At 41.6% G+C, this 26,497-nt stretch overlaps 2 protein-coding genes across 7 annotated transcripts in view; one reads left to right on the plus strand and one right to left on the minus strand.

The window, feature by feature from the left end:
* Positions 1-369, minus strand: part of NSL1 (NSL1 component of MIS12 kinetochore complex) — a 39,272-nt gene extending 38,903 nt beyond the window's left edge. For all 3 annotated transcript variants that reach the window (XM_089312162.1, XM_089312163.1, XM_051821329.3), the window contains exon 1: positions 136-369. In XM_089312162.1, the coding sequence (XP_089168288.1) occupies positions 136-369 (234 nt within the window). The remainder of the gene's footprint in view (positions 1-135) is intronic.
* An 88-nt stretch (positions 370-457) lies between these two features.
* Positions 458-26,308, plus strand: TATDN3 (TatD DNase domain containing 3). 4 transcript variants are annotated; one of them, XM_017347793.4, is made up of 10 exons: positions 458-597; positions 2,247-2,279; positions 4,050-4,123; positions 5,311-5,395; positions 11,890-11,952; positions 12,805-12,914; positions 13,072-13,127; positions 14,642-14,754; positions 22,564-22,644; positions 25,486-26,308. In XM_017347793.4, exons 1-10 carry the CDS (start codon positions 532-534, stop codon positions 25,627-25,629), a joined length of 825 nt encoding a protein of 274 aa, XP_017203282.3. In that variant the 5' UTR covers positions 458-531; the 3' UTR covers positions 25,630-26,308. The 4 variants fall into 4 exon arrangements, with proteins under 4 accessions (XP_017203282.3, XP_002717565.3, XP_017203284.3 ...); XM_002717519.6 differs by having other exon boundaries at positions 22,567-22,644; XM_017347795.4 differs by lacking the exon at positions 14,642-14,754 and having other exon boundaries at positions 465-597.
* The last annotated feature ends 189 nt before the right edge of the window (positions 26,309-26,497 follow it).

Here is a 26,497-nt window from a genome sequence, read left to right on the forward strand (position 1 = left end):
TTTCGTCCTCCCGTTTTGCAGCAGCCCGGGGCACCATTAACTCTGCCGAAGCCTGGCGTGGGGTCTTCCTGAGCCCGGAGACCCCGGGCGTGGGGAAGGAGGTGAGAATAAAAAGGCAGCAAACGCGGCTCGTACCCACTGCACGTCTCGCAGCACCGGCTCCCGAATCTCCTCCGGCAGCGCATCTCCGAGCTTTTGCATGAAGCTGCCGCACAGTTCTAGCACTTCTGTCACGGCCCGTTTCGAGGTGCAGCGCACCCGGAAGTCCTCTCGGGAAGGGCCGGGGACCGGAGCATGGCTGGCTGTGGCGGCCACTAGCTCTTCGTCCTGCGGAGGTCCGACCACCACAGCTTCAGGAGCCCCCGCCATTTTTCTAGTTTGAACTGTGGGCGGGGACTCTGGGAACGGAAAGGCGGGTTCCCACGGCTCGAAGGAACACGCGCCCGGGCGGAAACTCGCGCCGCCACAGCCGCAGCGTTCCGGCCCCGGCGTGCTTGGGGAGCTGGTTAGGCCCGGGGTGCAGCAGCGGCGATGGGGGCGGCGGGCGTGGGTTTGGTGGACTGTCACTGCCACCTCTCTGCCCCCGACTTTGACCACGTACGTGAGGGCGAGGCGGGGCTCAAGGGAGCGGGGAGGCCGCCATCCTTTCCCCCTCAGAGTGTTTTTTCTCTCTTCCCTTAGAAGGGAGCCCTGAATTCTCCCCAGGCCCTTGGTCTGTGGCCTTTTGGGATCTAGCCGATTCCCCGTTTGACTCGGTCATACCAATTTTTCTTTCTGATCCTGGTTAGCGGTGACGCATCCTGTCTCCGTGAGGCTTCCAGGACCTGGCATCTTCTTCCCTATGCCCGGGCCCCGGCTGTTGATCCCTTCAGGCCGCTCAGCGTCTGGCTGAGCAGCAGCTTCCCCTTCCTAGACCTTGTCGCCCCCGTTTCTAATGCGGGAGAGAGGTGCGCAAAAAGACTCACACACACCACTAATTAAAGTGTTTCACGCCACTTTGGTGCTAGAGAAGGAAGACCGGCTGTGACTTTTAGGGGAAAAACTTCTTAGGTGGGGCCGCTTAAGGTTGGGAAGACGAACCGCCAACCAAGACGGAGATGAGGTGGAGAGGAAAGCAAACAGTTCACAGATCTAGACAGCATAGAGTCTGGCACACTGCAGGTACCGAAAGGCTGGATGAGCCTGATAAGCTAGAAAGAGAGCCATGAAACGAGTCTGGAGAGGTTGGCAGGGGATACTGGAGGTGGGTCAGGAAGGAGTTTGCCTTAGACTCACTGTGCAGATCCATTAAAGGGGTTTTGAAAGAGAGTGACAAAGTCTGGTAACCATTGTCAGACCATTTTTGTTGCTGTGGGGCAAATAGAGGAGAGGACTGGAAGCTAGAAGACCCATTAGTAGGCTTTTGCAATATACAGACAAGAGATGGTGGTGGTTGGTACCATGAGGATAGCAGAGGAGTTTGAAGTGGATTCAGGATATATTTAAGAGGTAGAACACGTAGTACATGCTGGGGAATTTACTGTAACGAGCTAAGGTAAGGAAGCAAGGATGACTCAGAATGTTGGCTTATGCTATAGAAAGATGGTGGTGAGGGAAGGAAAGACAGGTTTGGGGTGGGGTGGCGAGGTAGGCAGAAGGAATAGATTTGTGGGGAGAAAATAAACACTTATGTTTGGCACATGTTGGGGAATCTGATCCCATCCAAGTGGAGGTGTCATAGGTCTAGTTATTTTTAAATATGAATCATGGGTTCAGGAGAGAGTTAGGAGCTAGAGGTAAAAATTGGGGAATCCACATGATGACATTTGAACCTGCAACAACAGGAGAGACCACTTACATTAAGAGTAGAGAAAGGAGCAGATGGTCCTGAAGTCAGAAAGAGGAGGGACAGCCAGTTGAGGAGACTAAAAAGTAGCTGTTAGAGTGATGTTGCAGAAGCTCAAAGTGGAAAAAACTTCAAGAAGGAGGAAATAAGCAAGTGAGTGGTTTCAAATACTGCTGATGGGTGGAGGAAGATAGAGCAAAGTCCTTTATATTTGAGAGTGGAGGTTTCTATTTCAGTGGAGAACAGAAGCCAGACTTTAGTGAAACTAAAAGTATAAGAGGTGGGCCGGTGTAGAGTCCTCACATTCTGACACCCTGTTCCTTGCTGTCATTGTCATTTGCTGTGGCGCCTTATCATATACATTGATATACACAGTTACTTTTGCATCCATAGTAATTGTGATAACTTCTACATGTCTTAGGATCTGGATGATGTGTTAGAGGAAGCCAAGAAGGTAAGTTCATGTAATTGCCCTTTCTTTTCTCTATAATTTCAAGGTAAAAAGAACTTGAAGTTTAGAAATACTATGCTGGTGTTGTTTCAGGAGTCAATAATAAGCATGTGTGAAATGTTTACAGTGTGCCAGCCACTGAGCTCAGCCCTTTCTGAACTTTATCCCATTTAATGTTTCACAACAACCTTCTGAGGAAGTTACTGTTTCGTAGCCCACCATTCCCCGCTGATCTATGAGGAGACAAGGACCTAGACATAGCGACACATGCTATGAAGTGATAGAGGCTGTTTAGTCTGAATTCAAAATGTGTCCCCACAGTCACCGTGCCTACCAAACTATGAAATGGATCAGTCCATCTGTCAGTTCTTAGATTCACATTGTTATGAAGACCTTGGATATATTGTAAATGTTTCCTGAAACATTTTGATTTGTCTGGAAACAAATTGCTTATTTTAAGAAGCATTTATAAACTTCACTGTAACTATCATTTTATGGTCTTCCCAGAAAGTGATAGAGTCAGAAATCATTGCTAGTACATTTTTATATATAGCCAACTTTCACTGTGGCCGCTTAATTAGGAGGTGGACTTTGTAGATAACAAGCCTAATGACCTTGAGCAAGTTATTTGATTCCATTCAAAACCCTGTCTCTTGGGGCCAGCGTTGTGGTATAGCAGGTAAAGCTGCTGCCTGCTGTGGGGAGCAACTTGGACTAGACTAAGTTACTGGAATTAGGACTTATTCTATGCATCTGCTCTCTCACAATATGGCTCTGAGAAGGGAGTAACAGCTTCTACGCAGCTGCCTCCAGTTCAACCAAGAAACTGTAGGACCTGCTCCTGATTGAAGGAGAGCAGCATACTCGGCATGTGGGTAGCAGAGTTGGGATTGGTGGAAGAGGACTATAAAGGAGGAGAGAGACAACATGCACCAGGAACATCTAAGGGGAACATCTGAGGGAACACCTGTGCAGCCCCCGAGAGAGCCGGCCGGCGGTGTGCCGCTCCCCCGCGGAAGTGGGGAAAGTGGCCAGGGGGAACCGCCCTTCCACGGAGGTGGAAGGGACGGTAGCCAACCCGGGAAGAACCAGCAGCAAACCCGGGGAGGGCCGAGCAGACAAAAGAACAGCGCAGGTTCCTGTGTCGTTCCTCCACGAAGACGGGGAGCGACATAATGGTGCCGTGACTCGGATATGAAGCCTAGGCAGGGTCCTGTGTCGTTCCCCCACGAAGACGGGGAGTGACAGCCTGCGACATTGACATCTCATATGGGAAGTTCAAGACCCAGCTATTCCACTTCCCATCCAGCTCCTTGCTGATGCACCTGGGAAAGCAATGGAAGATGGCCCAAATGCTTGGGCCCCTGCACCCACGTGGGAGACCTGGATGAAACTCCAGCCCCAGCCATTGCAGCAGTTTGGGGAGTGAATCAGCAGATGGACAATCTCTTCCTCTATCTCTGTCTCTTCTCTCTGTAACTCTGACTTTCAAATAAATAATATTAAAAAAAAAAAAACCTCTGTCTCCTGTTATAATCCACAGTGGATTATAACAGTGCCTATCTCATAGATTTGTGTACATTAAATGAGGTTATAGTTACTGTATACAGGGCCTGAAGCACAGTAAGTACTCACTGGTAGCCATTATGATTCTATTGATGGAGCATGGGTAAGCAAAGATAACTAAAAATGCACAGAAAACCATACAGTTTCATTTAATTTATATTAAATGTATATATTATCTAGGTTTCCATTCTTTTATTTTTCTTTCAGGTCAACGTTATGGCCCTTGTGGCAGTTGCTGAACATTCAAGGGAGTTTGAAAAGATTATGCAACTTTCAGAAAGGTACTACTCCTAATTAAGATTTGTAAGAGTTGATGGGGTGGGCATTTGGCTTAGTGGTTAAGATGCTGCCTGGGATGGCTGTATCTCATAATGGAGTGTCTGGGTTCAAGTCCCAGCTGCACTTCCAATTCCAGTTTCCTGTTAATGCCCACCCTGGGAAGCAATGGCTGATGGTCCAAGTATTTGGGTTCTTGCCACCCACATGCGAGAACCAAATTGAGTTCTGGGCTCCTGACATCAGCATGGTTCAGGTGTGGTTGTTGCAGGCATTTGGGGAGTGACCCAGCAGATGGAAAATCAATCTCTGTCTCTCCCTCTCTGTCTCTCTCTCTTTCTCTGCCTTTCAAATAAATAATAAAGTTTAAAATTTTAAAGAGTTGCTAATTATGACATGGTTATGATGTCAGATTATTTTATATTAAAAGAATAAGGAGGATACAGCATATTTTTTATTTTTTTATTTTTTGACAGGCAGAGTGGACAGTGAGAGAGCGAGACAGAGAGAAAGGTCTTCCTTTTCCATTGGTTCACCCCACAATGGCTGCTGTGGCCAGCGTGCTGTGGCCGGCGCACCGCGCTGATCCGAAGCCAGGAGCCAGGTGCTTCCTCCTGGTGTCCCATGCGGGTGCAGGGCCCAAGGATTTGGGCCATCCTCCACCGCACTCCGGGGCCACAGCACAGAGCTGGACTGGAAGAGGAGTGACCGGGACAGAATCCGGTGCCCAGACTGGGACTAGAACCCTGTGTGCCGGTGTCGAAGGCGGAGGATTAGCCTATTGAGCTGCTCCGGCCAGGATAAAGCATATTAACATAGCCCTAAAAAGAGATTCTTTTCTATTTGCTTTTTTTTTTTTTCCCTGTTCACTTCCCAAATGGCCACAACAGCCAGAGCTGGCCAGGTCAAAGCCAGGAGCCAAAAGCCAGGAGCTTCTTCAGGGTCTCCCACGTGGGTTCAGGAGCCCAAGCACTTGGGCCATCTTCCATTGCTTTCTCAGGTGCATTATCAGGGACCTAGATAGGAAGTGGAGCAGCCAGGACTTGAACCAGCACCCAAATGGGATGCCGGCACTGCAGGCAGAGGCTTCACCTTCTAAGCCACAATGCTAGCCCCCTGTTTGTTCTTTAGAGTAGCATTGTAGTCTATTAGTCTGTTATCCCTTCTTTCTTAATTTGTTCTATGCTTTTAGATATAATGGATTTGTCCTGCCGTGTTTGGGTGTTCACCCAGTCCAGGAACTGCCATCAGAAGACCAGAGGAGTGTCACATTGAAGGTAAGTCATATCAAATAAGAACTGCAAAAGATGATAATGCCTCACTTGACTCAATAAACCTCCTTTTCAGTTTGTATTCTAAGCAAATAATAAAAAAAATACTTTCTTTCACAAAGATTTGTTGCAATATTATTTATAATAGAGGAAAAATGGAAACCTAGAGGTTCAGAAAAAAAGGAACCATTGGTTAACTTGTAGAATTAAATATCATGTGTTTATGGAAAATGGAGAGTCAATTTTTAAAAAAGATTTATTTATTTGAAAGGAAGAGTTACAGAGAGAGAGAGACAGAGAGAGATACCTTCCACCCACTGATTCAGTCCCCAGATGGCCACAACAGCCCAGGCTGGGCCAGGCTGAAATTAGGAGCCTGGAACTCAATGAGGGTCTCCCACATGGGTAGTAGGAACCCAAGCCTTTGGCCCATCATCCACTACCTACTCAAGCACAGTTAGCAGGAAGCTGGTTGGGAAATGGAGCAGCCAGGACTCAAACTGGCACTCCATATGGGATGCTGGTGTCACAAGTGGCTGAACCCACTGTGCCACAATGCCAGCCCCAGGAATCAGTGGTTTAGGTAACACATGGGAAATTTTAAAGTTTGGTATAGAGAAAGAAAAGGATACCAAAGGATTTATTCACTGTGAATGACATCATGTAAAAATGTATTCTATAAGGAAAAGACTAAAGAGAAAAACACAGAATTGAAAGTAATTCTAATTACCGGGTAGAATTATGTGTGACTTTTTTTTAGTTTTTGCCCTATGGTCACATTGCTTTGGCATAAAATGTGATAAAAAATATCCAAAGAAAAATAGAGGCTGGCACCACGGCTCAATAGGCTAATCCTCCATCTGCAGCGCTGGTACCCTGGGTTCTAGTCCCGATCAGGGCGCCGGATTCTGTCCTGGTTGTTCCTCTTTCAGTCTAGCTCTCTGCTATGGCCCCGGAGTGCAGTAGAGGATGGCCCAAGTCCTTGGGCCCTGCACCCGCATAGGAGACCAGAAGAAGCACCTGGCTCCTGGCTTCGGATCAGCACGGTGTGCCAGTTGCAGCATGCCGGCCATGGTGACCATTGTGGGGTGAACCAATGGAAAAGGAAGACCTTTCTCTCTGTCTCTCTCTCTCGCACTGTCTACTCTGCCTGTCAAAAAAAAAAAAAAAAAAATAGAAATTCATGTGTGCCTTACTACAAGGGAACAGATGAGTTCAGATAAGTAGTGTCTTCTTTGAAAGTGGGACCATCACTACTCAAGTGCTACTTAACTCTGTTAAATTCTATTGATTTTATATTTTCTCTAAAATCAACCTACACACAAGGTGTCACTGACTCACAGTAGTCAATATGTCTTGTATTTCATCTTTGTCTCCTGACTCAGCATCAGGAGGATATGGTTGTCTTGTTACATGTGGGGTTGATAGGTCCATTTCAAAAAAGTAATGACTATTTGTAACCTATGAATAAATTAATACAGGGGCTTGTTCTTATGTAATAATATAGCTCTAGTCCTATTTTAAGATAACTGGGATAGTTCTGTTTATTTCAAAACAAAATTACTTTTTTTTTTTTTTTTTTTTTTTTGGACAGGCAGAGTGGATAGAGAGAGAGAGAGAGACAGAGACAGAGAGAAAGGTCTTCCTTTTTGCCATTGGTTCACCCTCCAATGGCCGCCAAGGCTGGCACGCTGTGGCCGGTGCACCGAGCTAATCCGAAGGCAGGAGCCAGGTGCTTCTCCTGGTCTCCCATGGGGTGCAGGGCCCAAGCACTTGGGCCATCCTCCACTGCCTTCCTGGGCCACAGCAGAGAGCTGGCCTGGAAGAGGGGCAACCAGGAAAGAATCCGGTGCCCCGACCGGGACTAGAACCCGGTGTGCCGGTGCCGCTAGGTGGAGGATTAGCCTATTGAGCTGCGGTGCTGGCCTCAAAACAAAATTAGTTTTAATTCACTTCAAGTGAAAGTGCTTACCCTATAGCTCTCCTGAGTTGTTGAGTATGCTAAAAGTTAGCTAAATTTCAAGAAAGTCACCATTCCCAACATGTTGGGAATCATGGCAGCACTTCTTTAATTTATTTAGAGATTTACATCAATAGGCATTAGTTTAGTGAGTCAGCTAGGGTTTACTGAGCACTTACTGCATGCCAGCCACTGCTCTCAGCACTAGAGACCTGTTTCAAGAAAGCTGGATTCTAGATGGGATAGGCAGACAGTAAACAACACATGAACAGAAAAACTTTAAAATAACAGAAAGTGCTTTGAGAACAATACAACAAGATTATTTGACAGGGATTATGGATGCTGGCTTTCAGATAGCATTGTCAGGGAAGGCATCTCTGAGGCAGTGACAAATGAGCTGCAACCTCAAGGCTACATAGGAACTGGTCATGCAGAGAGGAGAGAGTGTTGTAGGCAAAGGAAACAACAAATCACAAAGGTTCTGAAGTAAGATCAAGGTTGTTGTGCTCAAGAAACAGAAAGAAGACTGATGTAGCAAGAGAGAGGGGGCAAGTGTTGATGACAGGGTCAGAGGGATCGGGCAGAGATCTCATAGAGCATCTTGTTGGAATGTAGTATACATGCAATGGAGCTTTTAAAATGAGGAGTGACAACATGTGGCTTATGTATAAAAGCTCCCTTGGCTATAGTGTATAGAATGAATGTTTAAGAGGGCAAAAAAGGAAAAAGGGAGAATAGCTATAAGGCTACTGTAGTAGTCCACAAGAGAAATAATGGCAGATTGGACCAGAGTGGTAGAAGTGGAAGTAAAGAGAAGTGAGTGGATTTGGCATCTATTTGGCAAGAATGTAGAACTGATAGGACTGTTTGACTTAGAAAAGTAATTAATATGCCAATAACTTGTAGGTTCTTGATCCTCACAGCAGAAATGAACAGGATAGCCCTAAAACAAACTAACAAATAGTTAGCCCTATTTTATTCCAATTGTACTTGTAGTCCATACCACAGCTTACATTTTCTATATGTGTTAGATTATAAACTCCTTTAAAGCAGGAAATCTACTTTATTGCATCTATAGAACCTTCCACATTGTGTGGCTTAAAGCTATATGCATAGTAAGCTTTTATTAAATTAACTTGATTTGTAGAATGAATTGCCCAGCATCATAAATATCTTTTAGCATGGTCCTAAAATCACTCATTCATTCAACACATATTTTGGCCAGGCACAGTTTAGGCATTAGGGATACTGTGGTGAACTACAATTCACTGGTCCCCATCTGCTGCCTCCTGCAGACAGCTTGTGCTCTCCAGTTGTCTGGGTCCCTGCTTGCTCCACTTCACTCATTGCTGTGAAACTCCTGACCCTCATTCTAAAGACTCTGAAGACTCAACAGTCTTTAATTTAAAAAATGTATTGTAATTACTTGAAATTGCTCAGAACAAATCTCTTCTCCCCACTCCCTCCCTTTTTGTCTTCTCTCAGCAGCATGGTAGAGACAGCATAGGCTTTGAAGGCAGAGACTGGCCTACAGGCTTCTGTGATCTGCATCATGTCACTTAACGTGGCCAAGTTTCAATTTCCTCCCTTGTAAATCACAAATAAGTGCATAATAGTATTACCGCAGCATAAGATATGGTGTCAAGGCTCTTAAAAAAAAAAAAAAAAAGACATAATAGAACCATTAGCTGTTAAGGAACTTGAGACCTTATAGAGGAAGTAGAAATAGAACTGAGATCAGTAATAGACCTAGCTGACAATATAAATATTTTTATATCTACTAAAATAGAACGATACTCTACACAAATGAATGTACTTGTACATATTAAATAAGTAATATGAATTATACCCTAATATTAATTTCTATTTCCCTTTGACTTGCCAAAAGCTTCCAGATCCATTTTATTAGGCATTTAAATAGTCTCACTGTAAATATATTTTTTTCATAAGATAATATGTATTGCAAGAGGCATGCTTTTTCCTATATCTGTTCTTCATTCAAGTGTGCCATTTCTTTCTGACTCAGACTTTCTTAGTGTCAGACATCTCCTGGGTAATTGCTCCTACCACTGCAGTCCCTCTGAGGTCCAGAGATGGAACAGTTCAGATGTTTAATGTGGGAAGAGCTTTGCCTGACACTATTTAACCTGCACAGCTTCTTGTCAGACAGCTTCCATGATAACCAGGGTCATATAGTCTCAGATCCTCGTAACAATGTTAATTCTGCTTCTTCAAGTCCACTAGAATATTTTTCAAAGATCTTTTTTTTTTTAAGATTTATTTATTTATTTGAAAGGCAGAATTACAGAGAGGCAGAGGCAGAGAGAAGTCTTCCATCCACTGGTTCACACCCAAATGTCCACAATGGCCAGAGCTGAGCTGATCCAAAGCCAGGAGCCTGAGGCCTCTTCCAGGTCTCTTACATGGGTGCAGTCCTTGGGCCATCTTCCATTGCTTTCCCAGGGCATAGCAGAGAGCAGGATCAGAAAAGAAGTATAACAACCGAGACTCAAACTAGCATCCATATGGGATGCTGGCACTGCAGGCAGTGGCTTTACCCACTATGCTACAGCACTAACCCCCTAGAGATCTTGATTTACTCTCCCTCATATTTATCTCTCTCAAGGTGTAATTACAAAAGCTCCTTCTGGGCCGGCGCCGCGGCTCACTAGGGTAATCCTCCACCTTGCGGCGCCGGCACACCGGGTTCTAGTCCCGGTAGGGGCACCGGATTCTGTCCCGGTTGCCCCTCTTCCAGGCCAGCTCTCTGCTGTGGCCCGGGAGTGCAGTGGAGGATGGCCCAAGTGCTTGGGCCCTGCACCCCATGGGAGACCAGGAGAAGCACCTGGCTCCTGCCATCGGGTCAGCGCGGTGCGCCGGCACCGGCCGCGGCGGCCATTGGGGGGTGAACCAATGACAAAGGAAGACCTTTCTCTCTGTCTCTCTCACTGTCCACTCTGCCTGTCAAAAAAAAAAAAAAAAAAAACTCCTTCTGTTCCTCTATTATCTGATTTAACTCCCTTTTCTTTTTTTTAATCACATAGCTATAAGTTCACATTTTAAAAAAAGATTTATTTATTTATTTGAAAGGTAGAATTACAGAGAGAGAGAAGGAGAGACAGAGATCTTCCATCTACTGGTTCATGTCCCAGATGGCTACAATGGCCAGGGCCATGCCAAGACAAGCCAGGAGCTTCTTCTAGGTCTCCCACATGGGTGCAGGGGCCCAAAGACTTAGGCCATCTTCCACTGCTTTCCCAGGCCTAAGAGGGAGCTGGATCAGAAGTGGAGCAGCCAGGACTCGAACGGGCACTCATATGGGATGGCAGATCTGCAGGCCACAAGTTAACCTGCTAAGCCAAAGCACAGGCTTCTAACTCCCTTTTCTTAATCCACTCTTATTCTGGTTATTCTCAATAGAAGTACTTTTTCAATTTACATATCCTGAAACTGAAATGCAAAGTAGGTTACAAGGTATATAAAGGCAATTTTCTGTATGTTTGTTTTTCTTCTGCCTTAGATGGGAACTAAAAGAGGGCAAATTCTTTTAAGTGTAAAAGGAATATCTAAAACTAATGGTACACAGCTACTACAAAACCTAACAACCAAGCATGTCTGTGATATGCATTGTTTATATTGTGAAACCTTTAGGACAAACAGGACTATAAAGACACAAGAGGCCGGCGCCGCGGCTCACTAGGCTAATCCTCCGCCTAGCGGTGCCGGCACACCGGGTTCTAGTCCCGGTCGGGGCACCGGATTCTGTCCCGGTTGCCCCTCTTCCAGGCCAGCCCTCTGCTGTGGCCAGGGAGTGCAGTGGAGGATGGCCCAGGTGCTTGGGCCCTGCACCCCATGGGAGACCAGGAAAAGCACCTGGCTCCTGGCTCCTGCCATTGGATCGGCGCGGTGCGCTGGCCGCAGCGTGCCGGCCGCGGCGGCCATTGGAGGGTGAACCAACGGCAAAAGGAAGACCTTTCTCTCTGTCTCTCTCTCTCACTGTCCACTCTGCCTGTCAAAAAATTAAAAAAAAAAAAAGACACAAGAAACAAATGAAGAGTACAAAGGAAGTATACTATTATTATAAACTCATAAGCCAATACTACCATACCTGAGATGGTAACACAGTGCAATTTCAAAAACTCACACATGCAAATGTGACCACCAGGTGGCGCTCTCTCTCCCTTTCTCAGATATTCCAGGAAATCTAAGTTACTCATCTTTCTCAACTGTTCCAGGAAATCCACGTCAGACAGCCTGACAGGAAATATCTCCTAAACAAAAGGAAACATTTAAGCGACAATCTTTGTTAAAAGTTACATTCTTAAAACCTGAATGAATAATGGAGTGTTTGTACTCAAGTTTACATATAGAGGTACTCACCTTTATAGAGGGGTTAGTATTCCTAGTTCTTTGACTAGTTACATGGAGTAAATGTGAATAAAGCACCAACCTAGCATAAACTGTGGCATAAAATATATGCTCATGAAATACCGGCTTGTTTCTCCTTCCATTTTAATAAATTTACTTTGCTCTCTTCCAGGATTTGGAGGTAGCTTTGCCTATTATTGAGCGTTATAAGGATCGTTTATTGGCAATTGGAGAGGTAAACACTCTTTAGCTAATCAAACAACTTCTAGTATAGACCTCCATGTGGTATGGGAACATACTCCTTAGCTCTGGACTGAGGATTATAACTGAGTTGGGTAATGATCTTCACCTTCAACTGGCTAATAATTTCCTTGATAAGCAGAGAGCTGAGGGATGGAGCAATGGAAAGGCTTACCATATGAAGGAAAACTACTGTCGTTTCTAAATATGCAGCTTTTTTTGCATAAATATGAGTCATTGCTCTGGTTAGCAAAAATAGTATATATGGTTCTTCATAAATAATCTAGAAATATACTTAAATGGGCTAGAGTTTGTAATTGAAAACACTTGTGAAGTATTTTTATCACTTGGTAATAAATTCCATTTCTAATTAAAGATATAAGGTTAGACTAACACTTAAATCAAGTATGTGGATCATAGAATATATGCCAAATAGTTTCAGCAGAAGCAGTCATCTGTAATCTGTACTCTCTCTGCTGTGGTGGCCATCTGTAGCTATTGAGGCCTTGGAATGTGGTAACTCCAGAGTGAGATGTGCTAAAAGTATAGAACACACAGTTTACATACAGACACACATATGTATGCATATGTAATATGTATTTATATATGTAAAACAACCCAATTTCTTGTATTAATTATATTTTGAGATGATATTTGGGATAAAGTATATTAAACTTAATTTCATCTGTTGCTTGTTACTATTTTAATGGGGGCCCTAGAAAGCATAAAGTTATGCATGTGTTTCACTGTACTCACATTATATTTCTACTGGACATCACTGATCCATCATATCTCTTTGGGGATTCATTAAATCATAAATCTGTAACTCTCTGATTTCTTGTTATAGGTTGGACTAGATTTCACGCCCAGATTTGCTGGCACTGATGAACAGAAGGAAGAGCAAAGACAAGTCCTAATCAAACAAGTCCAATTAGCCAAAAGACTAAATTTGCCTTTGTAGGTTATTTATCTTTCTGTGTTAAAGCTATAGAGCAATTAGACTCCTCCTAAAATGGAGTGCTGCATTTCTTTTTCTCTAAATTATTTTAATAGAACAAAAATAATACTTTTTCGATGTAAAAGCATTAAAAGGAATTTTGTTGTTGTTAAACAGAAATGTTCATTCCCGCTCAGCTGGAAGACCTACCGTCAGCCTCCTACGTGAGCAAGGTATTTAGGTTCCTGAGGGAAATATATCTTCTGTTCACCTTTGACAGATCCAGTCCAAATTCTCATAGAGCCATTTCTCAAAGGGAGGGAAGAGGGTAAAGATAGAAAGAGAGATCAGCTAAGGTGGTTTTGCAAGTCAGGCTGTTGTTCACAAGATTTTCAGTGTGATTATGATATTTATCAGTCCAGGACAGAACAAATGAAAACTTGAATCAAATAATTTTATATTCCTTAACTTAAACATTAGCAGCTCTGAGTTCTGAAATCATCTCCACTAAAGAGGAAGTGGAAAAGCAAGGCAAAGATGGGCAGTCACATAGCAATCACACTGGGTCACTTCTGTGCTGCTTTTCTTGCTGCTGCTTCAGAGAATGGGCTTATGCAGAGAGTGGCTGTCATACATGTAATGGCTTGCCATCTTCACCACTTGCTCCTAAGTAAAAATACTGCATTCTTCCTTGAGCTTTTAAAGTGCTATTGACAATAAGAAATATACTTTGAGACCCGTTCACCCATAAAGAAAACTGACAAAAGTTAAACAAGCAATACATTACATTTTTATATGCCAAAAGGTGTGTATGTGTGTGCATATGCACACACACAAACACATGTTGGTTAGTCGGCACCTATTAGATTGATACCATAACTCATTTATGGTCATAACCCACTCACTAATTGTCATACCTACCATTTAAAGAAGCATCATCAAATAGTAAGGTAAATGTAATTAATATAATTCAAAATCTTGTGTTTTTCAGTGATGAATAATAAACCCTCTGGAATCACTGAAAGCCTGATTTTTATGCATTATTTTTTTTTTATTTATTTATTTGAAAGAGTTATACAGAGAGAGAAGGAGAGGCAGAGAGAGAGAAAAAGAGGTCTTATATCTGCTGGTTCACTCCCCAGTTGGCCACAATGGCTTGAGCTGGCTTGAGCTGTGCTAATCTGAAGACAGGAGCCAGGAGCCAGAAGCTTCCTTCAGGTCTCCCACGTGGGTGCAGGGGCCCAAGGACTTGGGCCATCTTCTACTTCCTTCCCAGGCCATGACAGAGAGCTGGATCAGAAGTGGAGCAGCCAGGACTTGAACCGCTGCCCACATGGGATGCTAGCACTGCAGGCAGTGGCTTTACCTGCTATGCCACATCGCCAGCCCCCTCTATTAGCATTTTTGTTAGGAAAATCAATTTGACTGCCTAAAAATCTTCTATTGGAAAAATAATATGACAGCTCATGATCTTCTAGTAAAGGTCTGATGGTTCAGGAAGTTTAATAATTATCTTAAAAGTTGTATTTCAATTTTGTTTAATACTTTTATTGTGAAGATTAAGAATTTATTTTTATTTTCGTTTTTGAACACCATACATTTATTCACCTTGTAGAAATCATAGAACCTGATTTTTATATAATAGTGAAAAACACTTCAAGTTTCACATCTTTGTTGTTCAACTTGATTAATGGGAATTTATTAAGGAAATAAAATGGAACTCTGATTTATCATTAATTTGGGGAAGGTGCTGACAAGGTACTGCTGCATGCATTTGATGGTCGGCCATCTGTCGCCATGGAAGGAGTAAGAGCTGGGTACTTCTTCTCCATACCCCCTTCTATCATAAGAAGTGGACAGGTAAATTATTTCATTAAAACTCATCTAACACTTTGTGAAATACAATGTCAAATATGAGCTTTTACTGCCTTATGTACTTTTCTGGCCAATCCTCACTCTCCACCCCTAATCTGTGGCAACCACAATTCTAATTTCTGTCATTTTGCCTTTTTTAGATGTCATATAAGTGAAATCACTTATATGATTTCCTTAATGCTTTTGCTTTATCCATGTTGTTGCATGTATAAGTAGTCCGTTCATTTTGATTGGTAATATGTATATAGATGTACCACAATTTATCCATTTACCAGTTGATGGACAGTTGAGTTAAACCCAGCTGGGGACTATTGTGAATAGAGCTGCATTCACATGGAGGGCTTTGTTAATGCAGGTGGTAGTGCTGAGCCATCAGGTAAGTGTGTGCTTCTCTTCAAGGGAAACTGTCAGCTGTTCTCTAAAATGACTGTACTAGCTTGAACTTTCACCAGCAAGTGTCAAAGTGTTTGCTCTGCATCCTTGCTAGCATACTTAGGGGTTGTCTTTCTTTTTAAGCCATTCTGATAAATCTGTAGTCATTGCTCATTGTGGCTTTCATTTGTAGTTTCTCAGTGAGTAATGATCTTTTCATTTACCATTCATATGTCCTATTTCTTCCTTGGTGCAATTCCCATTCAAATCTTTTGCCTCCATTGTAATAAGATTTTCTTTTTCCTTTTTTTTTTTTTTTTTTTTTTTTTTGACAGGCAGAGTGGACAGTGAGTGAGACAGACAGAGAGAAAGGTCTTCCTTTGCCGTTGGTTCACTCTCCAGTGGCCACCGCCGGCCGGCGCACCACGCTGATCCGATGGCAGGAGCCAGGAGCCAGGTGCTTTTCCTGGTCTCCCGTGGGGTGCAGGGCCCAAGCACCTGGGCCATCCTCCACTGCACTCCCTGGCCACAGCAGAGGGCTGGCCTGGAAGAGGGGCAACCGGGACAGAATCCGGCGCCCCGACCGGGACTAGAACCCCGTGTGCCGGCGCCGCTAGGCGGAGGATTAGCCTAGTGAGCCGCGGCGCCAGCCTGTAATAAGATTTTCTGTTCGTACATACATATATATGCTAACTCAATATATATGTGTGTGTGTATATATATATATATTTAGTGTGTGTGTGTATATATATATATACACACATCAAATATATATATATATACACACACACACACACACTCCCTGGATACAGCCCCTCATCTGCTCTGTGTTTTCCAAGTATCTTCTCCCAGTTTTCTTTCATTCATCTTGAAAGTGTCTTTTTTAAAAGAAGTTTTTAATTTTGATAAATTTTGGTTTATCAGTACCTTTCTTTTAAGATTTGTGCTTTTGGTATCACATCTAAGAAATCTGTCTAACCCATGATCACAAAGATTTTTGTCCTCTATTTTCTTCTAGAACATTTATAGATTTTACATTTATATATCTGAACTGTTTTGTATATGATATAAGGTATCAGTCAAGATATTTATTTTTCTGTTAGTTCTGGTACAATTTTTTGAAAAGCCCATTGTATCTCATTGGAATTACTTTTGTACTTTTTAAAAAATAAATTGGAGGCCGGCGCTGTGCCATAGTGGGTAAAGCCGCTGCCTGTGGTGGTGGCATCCCATATGGGCACTGGTTTGAGTCCCAGCTGCTCCACTTCCAATCCAGCTCTCTGCTATGGCCTGGGAAAGCAGTAGAGGATGTTTGTTGGGCCCCTGCACCCGCATGAGACCAGGAAAAATCTCCAGGCTCCTGGTTTTGGATCAGCCCAGCTCTGGCCATTGCGGCCATTTAGGGAGTGAACCAGCAGATGGAAGACCTTTCTCTCTGTCTATCCTCTCTCCATCTGTAACTCTGCCTCTCAAATAAATAAATAAATCTTAAATAAATAAATTGGCTGTTTGTGTAGGTCTATTTCCAGGTTTTTGTTTTGTTTTATTTGCTGTTCCATTGATCTGTAGTCTGTCCTTATGCAAATATCACACTGTCTTGGTTATATTTATAGTAATTTTTGAAATCAGGTAGTAAAAGTCCTCAAATTAATTCTTTATTTTCTTTTTTTGATTCATTTTATTTATTTGAAAGACAGAGTTACAGAGAGAGGTAGAGATAGAGAGAGAGGTCTTCCATCTTCTGGTTCACTCCCCAATTGGCCTCAATGGCCAGAGCTGCGCTAATCCTAAGCTAGGAGCTAGAAGCCAGGACCTTCCTTGGGGTCTCCCACGTGGGTGCAGGACTTGGGCCATCTTCCACTGCTTTCCCAGGCCATAGCAGAGAGCCGGATCGGAAGAGGAGCAGCTGGAACTAGAGACGGCTCCCACATGGGATGCCGGCACTTTGGGCCAGGGTTTTAACCTGCTGCGCCACAGCGCTGGCCCCAATTCTTTATTTTCTTTCTTTTTTTTAATTAATTAATTTATTTATTTGACAGATAGAGTTAGATGAGGGAGAGAGAGAGAGACAGAGGGAAAGGTCTTCCTTCCATCGGTTCACCCCCCAAATGGCTGCTACGGCTGGCGCTGCACCGATCCGAAGCCAGGAGCCAGGTGCTTTTTCCTGGTCTCCCATGTGGGTACAGGGCCCAAGCACTGTCTCCCATGTGGGTACAGGCACCCTCCACTGCCCTCCTGTGCCACAGCAGAGAGCTGGACTGGAAGAGGAGCAACCGGGACTAGAACCCGGCGCCCATATGGGATGCTGGCACTGCAGGCGGAGGATTAGCCAAGTGAACCATGGCGCCGGCCCGCCAATTCTTTATCTTCAAAATCATTTTGTCTATTCTAAATTCTTTGCTTTTCCTTATAAATGTTAGAATGAGTTTAATGATTTCCACATAAAAGCTGATTGTGATTTGTATTAGTAATACATTAAATCTATAGATAAATGTAAAAACTGACATAAACAGAGTACATTTATTTATTCAAGGGTGGGGAATGTCTGGCCCATGGGCCATAGAAGTCTGCGAAATCATTTGCTCTGACCTTGCCAAGGCAACCACAGGCAGGACTCGAAACTCAATAAATCTAAGCAAACTAATATTTAAGTTGAATATTTTGTTTGGCCTGCAAATGATGTTATAAATATCTAAATGGCTCTTGGCAGAAAAAAAAGTTTTCCCACCCTGATTTAGATCTTTCATTTCTGTCATCAATTTTTTATAACTTTGAACTTATAATAAATCTTGCTTGTATTTAATTAGATTTATCCCTAAGTACTTTATACTTTTCATGCTATTGTAAATGTACTGGTTTTTTTTTTTTTTTAAGATTTATTTATTTACATGAGAGGTAGAGTTAGAGAGAGAGGGAGAGAGATCTCCCATCCGCTGGTTCACTGCCCAAATGGCCACAACAGTCAGATCTGAGCTGATCCAAGCCAGAAGCCAGGAGTTTCTTCTGGGTCTCCCATGTGGGGTGCAGGGGCCCAAGTTTTTCAGCCATCTTCTGCTGCTTTCCTGGGCCATCAGCAGGGAACTGGATCTGAAGTGGCGCAGCCCGGAATAGAACCTGTGTCCGTATGGGATGCTGGCACCACAGGCGGATGCTTAGCCTACTATACCCCAGCACCAGCCCCAGATGTGCTATTTTTAAAATTCTAGTTATCCATTATTTATTGTTCTTATATAGAAATGAGATTTATTTTTATATACTGAACTTGCATAAAATGACTGCTAAAATCATTGATTAGTTCTAATAAGATTTCACAGATTTGTCAGAATTTCTTATATAGACAGTTATATAGGAACAAAGACTATTTTTGCTTTTCCTTTCCAATATGCCCTTTATTTCTTTTTCTTGACTAATTGAACCAGTACAGTGTTGAGAAGTGGTAAAAGTAGACATGTTTTCTTTTTTCTCATTTTAGGTGGAAAGGAATCATTATTTGACCATAATGCAAAATTTTTTTTGACAGGCAGAGTTAGACAGTGAGAGAGAGAGACAGAGAGAAAGGTCTCTCCCTTTGGTTCACCCCCCAAATGGCCGCTATGGCCGTTGCGCTGTGCCAATCTGAAGCCAGGAGCCAGGTGCTTCCTCCTGGTCTCCCATGCGGGTGCAGAACCCAAGCACTTGGGCCATCCTCCACTGCCTACCTGGCCACAGCAGAGAGCTGGACTGGAAGAGGAGCAACTGGGACAGAATCCGGCACCCCAACAGGGACTAGAACCTGGGGTGCCGATGCTGCAGGCAGAGTATTAGCCAAGTGAGCCGCGATGCCGGCCATAATGCATAATTTTCTAAAGATTTATTTATTTATTTGAAAGGCAGAGTTACAGAGGCAGAGCCAGAGAGAGAGAGAGAGGTCTTCCATTCCCTGGTTCACTCTCCAAATGTCCACAATGGCTGGAGCTGGGCCAATCTGAAGCCAGGAGCCAGGAGCCTCCTCTGAGTCTCCTATGCAGGTTCAGGGGCCCAAGGACCTGGACCAGCCCCTACTGCGTTCCCAGCCATAGCAGAGAGCCGGATTGGAAGTGGAGCAACCAGGACCCAAACTAGTGCCCATATGGGAAGCCAGCACTGTAGGCAGCAGCCTTACCCACTATGCCACAGCACTTGCCCCACCATTATGCATAATTTTAGCTGTAGGAAATTCCTTTTATTTCTGGTTTACTAAGAGTTTTTAAGCAAAAATAGCTGTTAGATTTTGCCAAATGCTTTTTCTGCATCTACTGAGATGATCATGGTCATATGTTTTTTTGTTTTTTTGGTTTTTTTTGCCTGTCAATATTGTGAATTACATAGATTGATTTTCATTTTTAATTTATTTCAGAGGGAGAGTGTTTCCATCTGCTGATTCATTCTCACAAATGCTGACAATAGCTGAAGCTGGTCTGAGGCTAGAGCCAGGAGCCAGGAGTATATTCCAGGTCTCCCATGTGGTGGCTAGAGCCCCGTTACTTGTACCATTATTGCCTCACAGGGTCTGCAGTGGCAGGGAGCTGGAGTCAGGAGTCAAACCCAGACACTCTGATGTGGGACATGGGCATCTTAAGTTCTGGATTAAACATCTGTTCTATGTGGATTGGTTTTCTAACCTTGCATTTCTGGGATAAATTCTACCTAGTTGTGATATATTATCCTTTTTATAGTTCATTAGGGTGAAATCTTATAACTTTTCTTATTTTCTAATATAAACATTTAATACTATTGATATCCCTCTACTATGCTAGCTTCCACAAATTTTTATATGCTATGTTTTTACATTTTAAGTTCAGTACATTTTCTAACTTATCTTGTGATGTCCTCTTTGATCATGTGGATGATTTAAAAGTATGTTATTTAATTTCTAAGTACTTAGGAATTTTCCTGATTTTTTTCTAATTTCTACTTTAATTCCATCATATCAGAAAATATACATTATATGATTTTTAAAAAGATTTATTGGGGCTGGCCTTGTGATGCAGTAGGTTAAGCTGCTGCCCGCAGTGCCACCATCCCATATGGATGCCAGTTCATGTCAAAGCTGCTCCACTTTCCATTTAGCCCCCTGCTAATGTGCTAATGGGAAATCAGTAGAGGATGACCCAAGTTCTTGGGCTCCTGCACCCTCATGGGAGACCTAGAAGAAGTTCCTGGCTCTTGGCTTTGGTCTGGCCCAGCCCTGGCTGTTGTGGCCATTTAGGGAGTGAACCAGCAGATGGAGGATCTCTCTCTCTCTCTCTCTCTCTCTCTGCCTTTCAAATAAATAAATAAATCTTTTAAAAATAAAACATAAAAATTTAAAAATATGTATTTGCTTATTTATTTGAAAGGCAGAACAACAGAGAAGAAGGAGAGACAGAGAGATACTCTACTTACTAGTTCAAATGGCTATAACAGTGATGTCTGGGTCAGGCTGAAGCCAGAAGCCAGGGATTCCATCCAGGTCTCCTAAGGAGTAGCAGGGGCCCAAGCATTTGGGTCATCCTCTGCTGCCTTCCCAAATGCATTGACAGGAAGTTGGACTGGAAGCCAAGCAGCTGGGATCAAACCAGCACTCCAACATGGGATGCTGGCATTGTAAGCACTGGCTTAACCCTCTGGGCCACAACACCTCTGGGTACATACCCCTTGTATGATTTTAATTCTTTTAAATTAGTTGAGGTTGTTTAAGGGCCCAGAATATGCTCTGTTGGTGAAAGGACCATACACACTTAGAAAAAATGTCTATTCTGCTATTGTTGAATAAGTATAATTTAGATGTTAATTTTATGGCAAGTGAGTAGATAGTCCAGTTTATTTTTATTTTTGCTACTTGTAGTATTTGTGGAGAAATTTCTTCCTTAGTAGTAATCTTTAGCTGTGGTACTGTTTCTTTTCTAAAAGTGAAATGCCTTTTTTTCTAATTTTAATGATATTTGTATGTTATAGAAAACTAAAACACTTCAGAAAAGGAAGAACAAATTTCAAGTTAACCCAAATCCTACCATTCAGAACCATTGTCAATACTGATTCAGATAAAATAAGAGGATACACTGCTGTTTTGTTTTATTTTTATTCTACTTCATGTATATTTGTTTGTGTCTATACATATAGTCCTACCTCACCTTTTTATAATGAATGTGCACTATATTCTCACAGTGAGAATGCACCATGATTTATTAAGCATTACCACAAAAGCACACTTGTCAGTTATCTCTTATAAATGAAATTACTAAGTAAAATCCTTAAGTTTTTATATCAGTTATCTCATTTTCTTCAAGGGAATTCCCATCAGGTTAACCTTTATCTACCCAATCTAAAATACAGAGGTGTGTAAGAATTTTAGATTTCTAATCATAGCCTTTTTTTATGGAAGGGGTGTGTGTGTGCTTAAATAACCTTTATTTTTTCAAAGCTAATAAGTGCATTACAGGAAACTTGAAAACACAAGAAACAGAGAACAAAGTCATTCACAATCACAAGCAGTTGAGTTCAGCATGACCTTCTGGGTCCTGTGTGTGCACACACAACATCCACTTTTACGTGACTGAGATTTGGAATATATGGGTCATACTTTTTCATACTTCATGAATATTTGCCAATTCAAAATCCCAAAGCTGTATGCATATTTTTGATAACCAAGGATATACTACACCAACTCAAACTGTTAGGGAAAAATGTAATTCTGATTTTCTTGGGAACCATAAAGTCTTGAGTGACTTAAACACTAGAATGAAACACCAAATGGTGATGGTTAAGGATAGAAATCTCTTCCTTAGATCTTTCAGCGGGTGTGTGATACCAAATGTCTGGATTTTTTTCTGGGTATATTTAATTTTTACTAGGGTTACCTTGGTTCCCTGGAAGCTTTGGATAATTTTTGGCAATGAGTGTTTTATATTTTAACATAACTGTTAGTGGTGGAATGAAAAAAACATGGTAGGTACCTCTGTAACATTTATCAATTGAATATTTTTTAAAGATTTATTTATTTTACTTGAAAGAGTTACACAGAGAAGGAGAGGCAGAGAGAGAGAGGTCTTCCATCTGTTGGTTCACTCCCCAATTGGCTGCAACGGCCGGAGCTGAGCCAATCCGAAGCCAGGAGCCAGGAGCTTCTTCCTGGTCTCCCACACGGGTGCAAGGCCCAAGGACTTCGGCCATCCTCCACTGCTTTCCCAGGCCATAGCAGAGAGCTGGACTGGAAGTGGAGCAGCTGGGTCTCGAATCAGTGCCCATATGGGATGCTGGCACTGCAGGCAGCGGCTTTACCTGCTACGCCACAGTGCCAGCCCCTTATCAAGTGAATATTAAAGCATAAATTTTAGGTTCCTAAAGAATAAGATATATTAGCATGTAAGTTTAATGCTCCTAATTCTCGTGTTTTAAACTTACTGCTTTCTCTTTTTCTCTAAGAAGCAGAAACTTGTAAAACAGTTGCCTTTAACTTCTATATGCTTAGAAACAGATTCACCTGCACTAGGACCAGTAAAACAGGTAAATAATTTTCTAATTTCAACATTATTTAAATTGTATCTTTCATTTGGGCTATTTTCGGTTTAGTTTTTCTTGATACTGTAAATAAATGGAATGATACTACAATGCTAGATTGAGGGTTTATATTAATTTTATTTTGGGTCTTTTCTAAATGCATCTGTTGTGCTTCAGATAATATGATTGATATGAAACATACCCTAACTTATGTAATAATGAGAGACCAGTGTACAGTCAAAATTAGAGGGTCTGGACCCAGAAAGACTTAGATTCAAACTCTGGCTGACTTTAAGCAAGCTACTTAATTTTTCTGAGACTATTTTTTATTCATAAAATATAAGATAATGGAATCATTTAAAGGATTATGGTGAGGATTGCATCAAATGGTGTATGTGAAAATGTGTAGCAGTGCCTGGTACATAGTAGGTACTCAAAAAATGTTCCTTTTTTTTCTTTTAATTAGCATGTTGTAATCCGATTCTCTTTTTTCCAGTGCAAATATTGATATAGTCATAAATTTATTTATATGATCTTTGCTATAGTATCTCATTTTGTGATTGTAGACCACAAATAATCATATTTTAAATTTCCTACTCTTTCATATTGCTATTTTAAAATAACTTGCTGAAAGGAAGTCATAGTATCTGTTTTATTTGCTTTAAACAGTGCCTAATACAGTATCCTCCCAACATGTAGTTAGTAAGTGCCTCTGGCTGCTCTCCAGGTCTGGGGCTGCCTGGCTGCAAAATTCAGAGGTTGGGGAGCAGTGGTGAATATTATACGATTATTAACAAACTATGTTTATTTGTGATTGCTGTGTCATTTTACTTATTAACAGCCACTGAATTACACATTTCTGTAAATCAGCTTTTATAAAAATGTAAGACATAGGAATGAGACAGTCTGATCACAACTCCATTATTTTCTACTTGAGTATAGGACAGAATGGCACAGAATTGCCTTCTGAATTAGTGTAAAATGGAAGGAAAAGGAATTAGAATTTTTTCCTAGACAAGAATAAATTTTGAATGCCGCTGTTAGCTTAGTTTTATATTTAATTGACCTGATAAAAATTAAGTTTCTGGCATAGTGTCTTATGCAATGTAGTCACTCAGTAAATATTTATTGAATAAATGAATCTTTTAACCAGATATATTTTTTGTTAAGTAAAAGATTTTTTTCTGGAGAGTTAGAAAAATCATAAACAAGAAAATAAAACTATCTACTACCTAAAGCTTCCTACTATAGTAGTACCCAAGAGCAGAAACTCTGAAGTCAGATTGCTTGGGTTTAACCTCAGCCTAATCACTTAATCACTTAGGAGTTGCTTAGTACCCTTCTTTATAAAAAAAAAAAAAAAAAAAAAAAAAAAAAAAAAAAAGGAGGTGCTAATAATGCTATCTGTCTCACAGAGTTATTTTGAGGATTAAAGGAGAAATTCTGTGAAAAGCTTAACACAAAGCCTCAATACAAAAAATAACCAAATAAATGTAAATTATTCTATCCTTCCAGACTTTTTTATATCCATGTATGCATACACATACATTTCATAAAAATAAATTTAGCCTGAGCACATTATTTTATAACTTAACTTTTTAAGTGTTTATTTTTTAATGTTTATTTATAACTTGTATTTAATGGTGAGCCTCTTTTCATATTAATAAATAAAATTTTCTTTATCATATTTAATAATCACATGGTATTCTAGTGTGAGAATGTACCATAATGTATTTAACTTGATATTGGTCATTAGATGGTATTATAAGCAATAGGATAAACATTTTTTAACATAATCTTTGAGCACATTTTTCATTGTTTTGTTAGGCTATGTTACCCATTACTGAGAGTTATAAAAAATTTACCTTAACAGCAATCTTATATCTGTGAACATTATCATTTTAAATAGATTTTTACTTAATAATAACAATAATTTATTTCATCACATCTAAATGCAGATGGTAGATGCACCATCGTTTTCTGACCATTAAGAAAGGAAAAAAAAAAAAAAACACTGTCAACTACACTATGACATGTCACTGAATGCAAGTAAAATCAATTTCAGATCTGCTAAAAGAGGGGTACAAATGCATCTTAAAAATCAGTGAAACGGGGGCCAGCATTTGTGGCACAATGAGGCTAAGCCACAGCTTGTGATGGCAGTCTACCATCATTGAGTCCCAGTTGCTCCACCTTCCAATCCAGCTCTGCGCTAATACTCCTGGGAAGGCAGCAGAGAATGGCCCAGGTATTTGAACCCCTGCCACACACACAAGAGACCCAGATGGAGTTTTGAGGTCCTGGCTCAGCCTGGCCCAATTATCATGGCCTTTGAGGGAGTGAATCAGCAAATGGAAAGATCTCTTTCTCTGTCTCTCCTTCTCTGTCACTGCCTTTCAAATAAATAAATAAATTTTTTAAAAATCAGCAAAATAGCAGTGCATAATCTGTCTAGTCTCTCTGACACATGGCGCCCTTTCTTGAATCCAACTGTCAGGTAGCTGGTGACATAATGGGCCCAGCAGCAGAGCAGTGACCTTAACAAGCGCTCATTTATACAACAAACTGAAGGATAGTTAATCCATCAGTACATCACCTAGTGTTCACTGTTTGCAGAATGCTTCATATGCTAGGAGTTTGGGACCTCAATTGTTAATAGTCTGGTGTTCTTTTTAAGAGTAATACAGATTTACAGTGACCACAGCTTCCCCCCCACTCTCATCATCCATTAAATAATAGCTCATTTGTTGTTTTTGCCAACTCATTTTCTACTATTTCATCCAGTCCCTAAGGATCTGATTCCTTTGAATATCATGATTGATTTAGTATTGTTTATTTCTTTTTCAGGTGCGAAATGAGCCCAGGAACATTTCCATTTCAGCAGAATATATTGCCCAAGTGAAAGGGATCTCAGTGGAAGAAGTAATAGAAGTTACAACACAGAACGCAATGAAACTCTTTCCCAAGCTTCAACACCTCCTGAAAAAATAGCTTCAAAATCATCCACTGCAAAACCAAAACAACTTCAGAGGCAGCTCTGAGAAGAAGAAATGTTCTGATAAAGAATCTGATGGCAGAAGCCATCTCATAGGGATATAGAAGATTATAGGGAAATATAGAAGATTTCTGAGGGGAATGAAAGCGGGCTTGAGCCAAACCCTTGGTTTCTGAGTCTCATCTGGTGGCTGCTTTCAGGTAGCCCACTCCTGGCAGGTGACTGGGGAAACACTGCTGCGTCTCACCTTGCCCCATTAAGTTTCAGAACCACCATCTGCCCAAAACCGCTGCTTCAGCAAAGGGTGGCTCCCGTGGGTAAGACATGCACACGGCTGTGATAGGATGTGGCAGGCTACAGTTCGAGTCTCACAGTTTGCTTTCTTCCCATGGGATCGAGCCAGTGAAGGGAGAACATCTAGTTTCTTATACTTTCAGAAAGCTTTTCCTAGTTTATAAAATCGGACGTTTACTATTTTGAATTATTTCTCTTTAAGGAAAAATACACAATATTTTAACACTGATCTTGACTTACAAGGCCAGTGGTTTGTATGATAACTTAAATGTCAAACTCAAAAGTTTAGTTAATAAACTGACTTTAAGTTTCAGTCTGAATTTTGTCACATATCTGAAATGTGAATGGCTTTATTAAAATATTAAAAATTATTAAAACATACTGCTGTGCAGTACTATTTTATAGTTTTAAGTTTAAAAACCGTAGCTGTAAAGCAGTTCTTCAGAGACAATAATGAAGGTAGAACAAGGTGAATGTACTTAATGCTACTGAGCTGTGCACTTAAATGGCTAAGATGGGAGTTTTATATTATCTGTATCATCACAACTTTTAAATAATCTTAGGTGTAGC

This window comes from Oryctolagus cuniculus, chromosome 13 (genome assembly GCF_051225735.1).
Source record: "Oryctolagus cuniculus isolate XC-2025 breed Fujian yellow rabbit chromosome 13, ASM5122573v1, whole genome shotgun sequence".
Lineage (NCBI taxonomy): Eukaryota > Metazoa > Chordata > Mammalia > Lagomorpha > Leporidae > Oryctolagus > Oryctolagus cuniculus.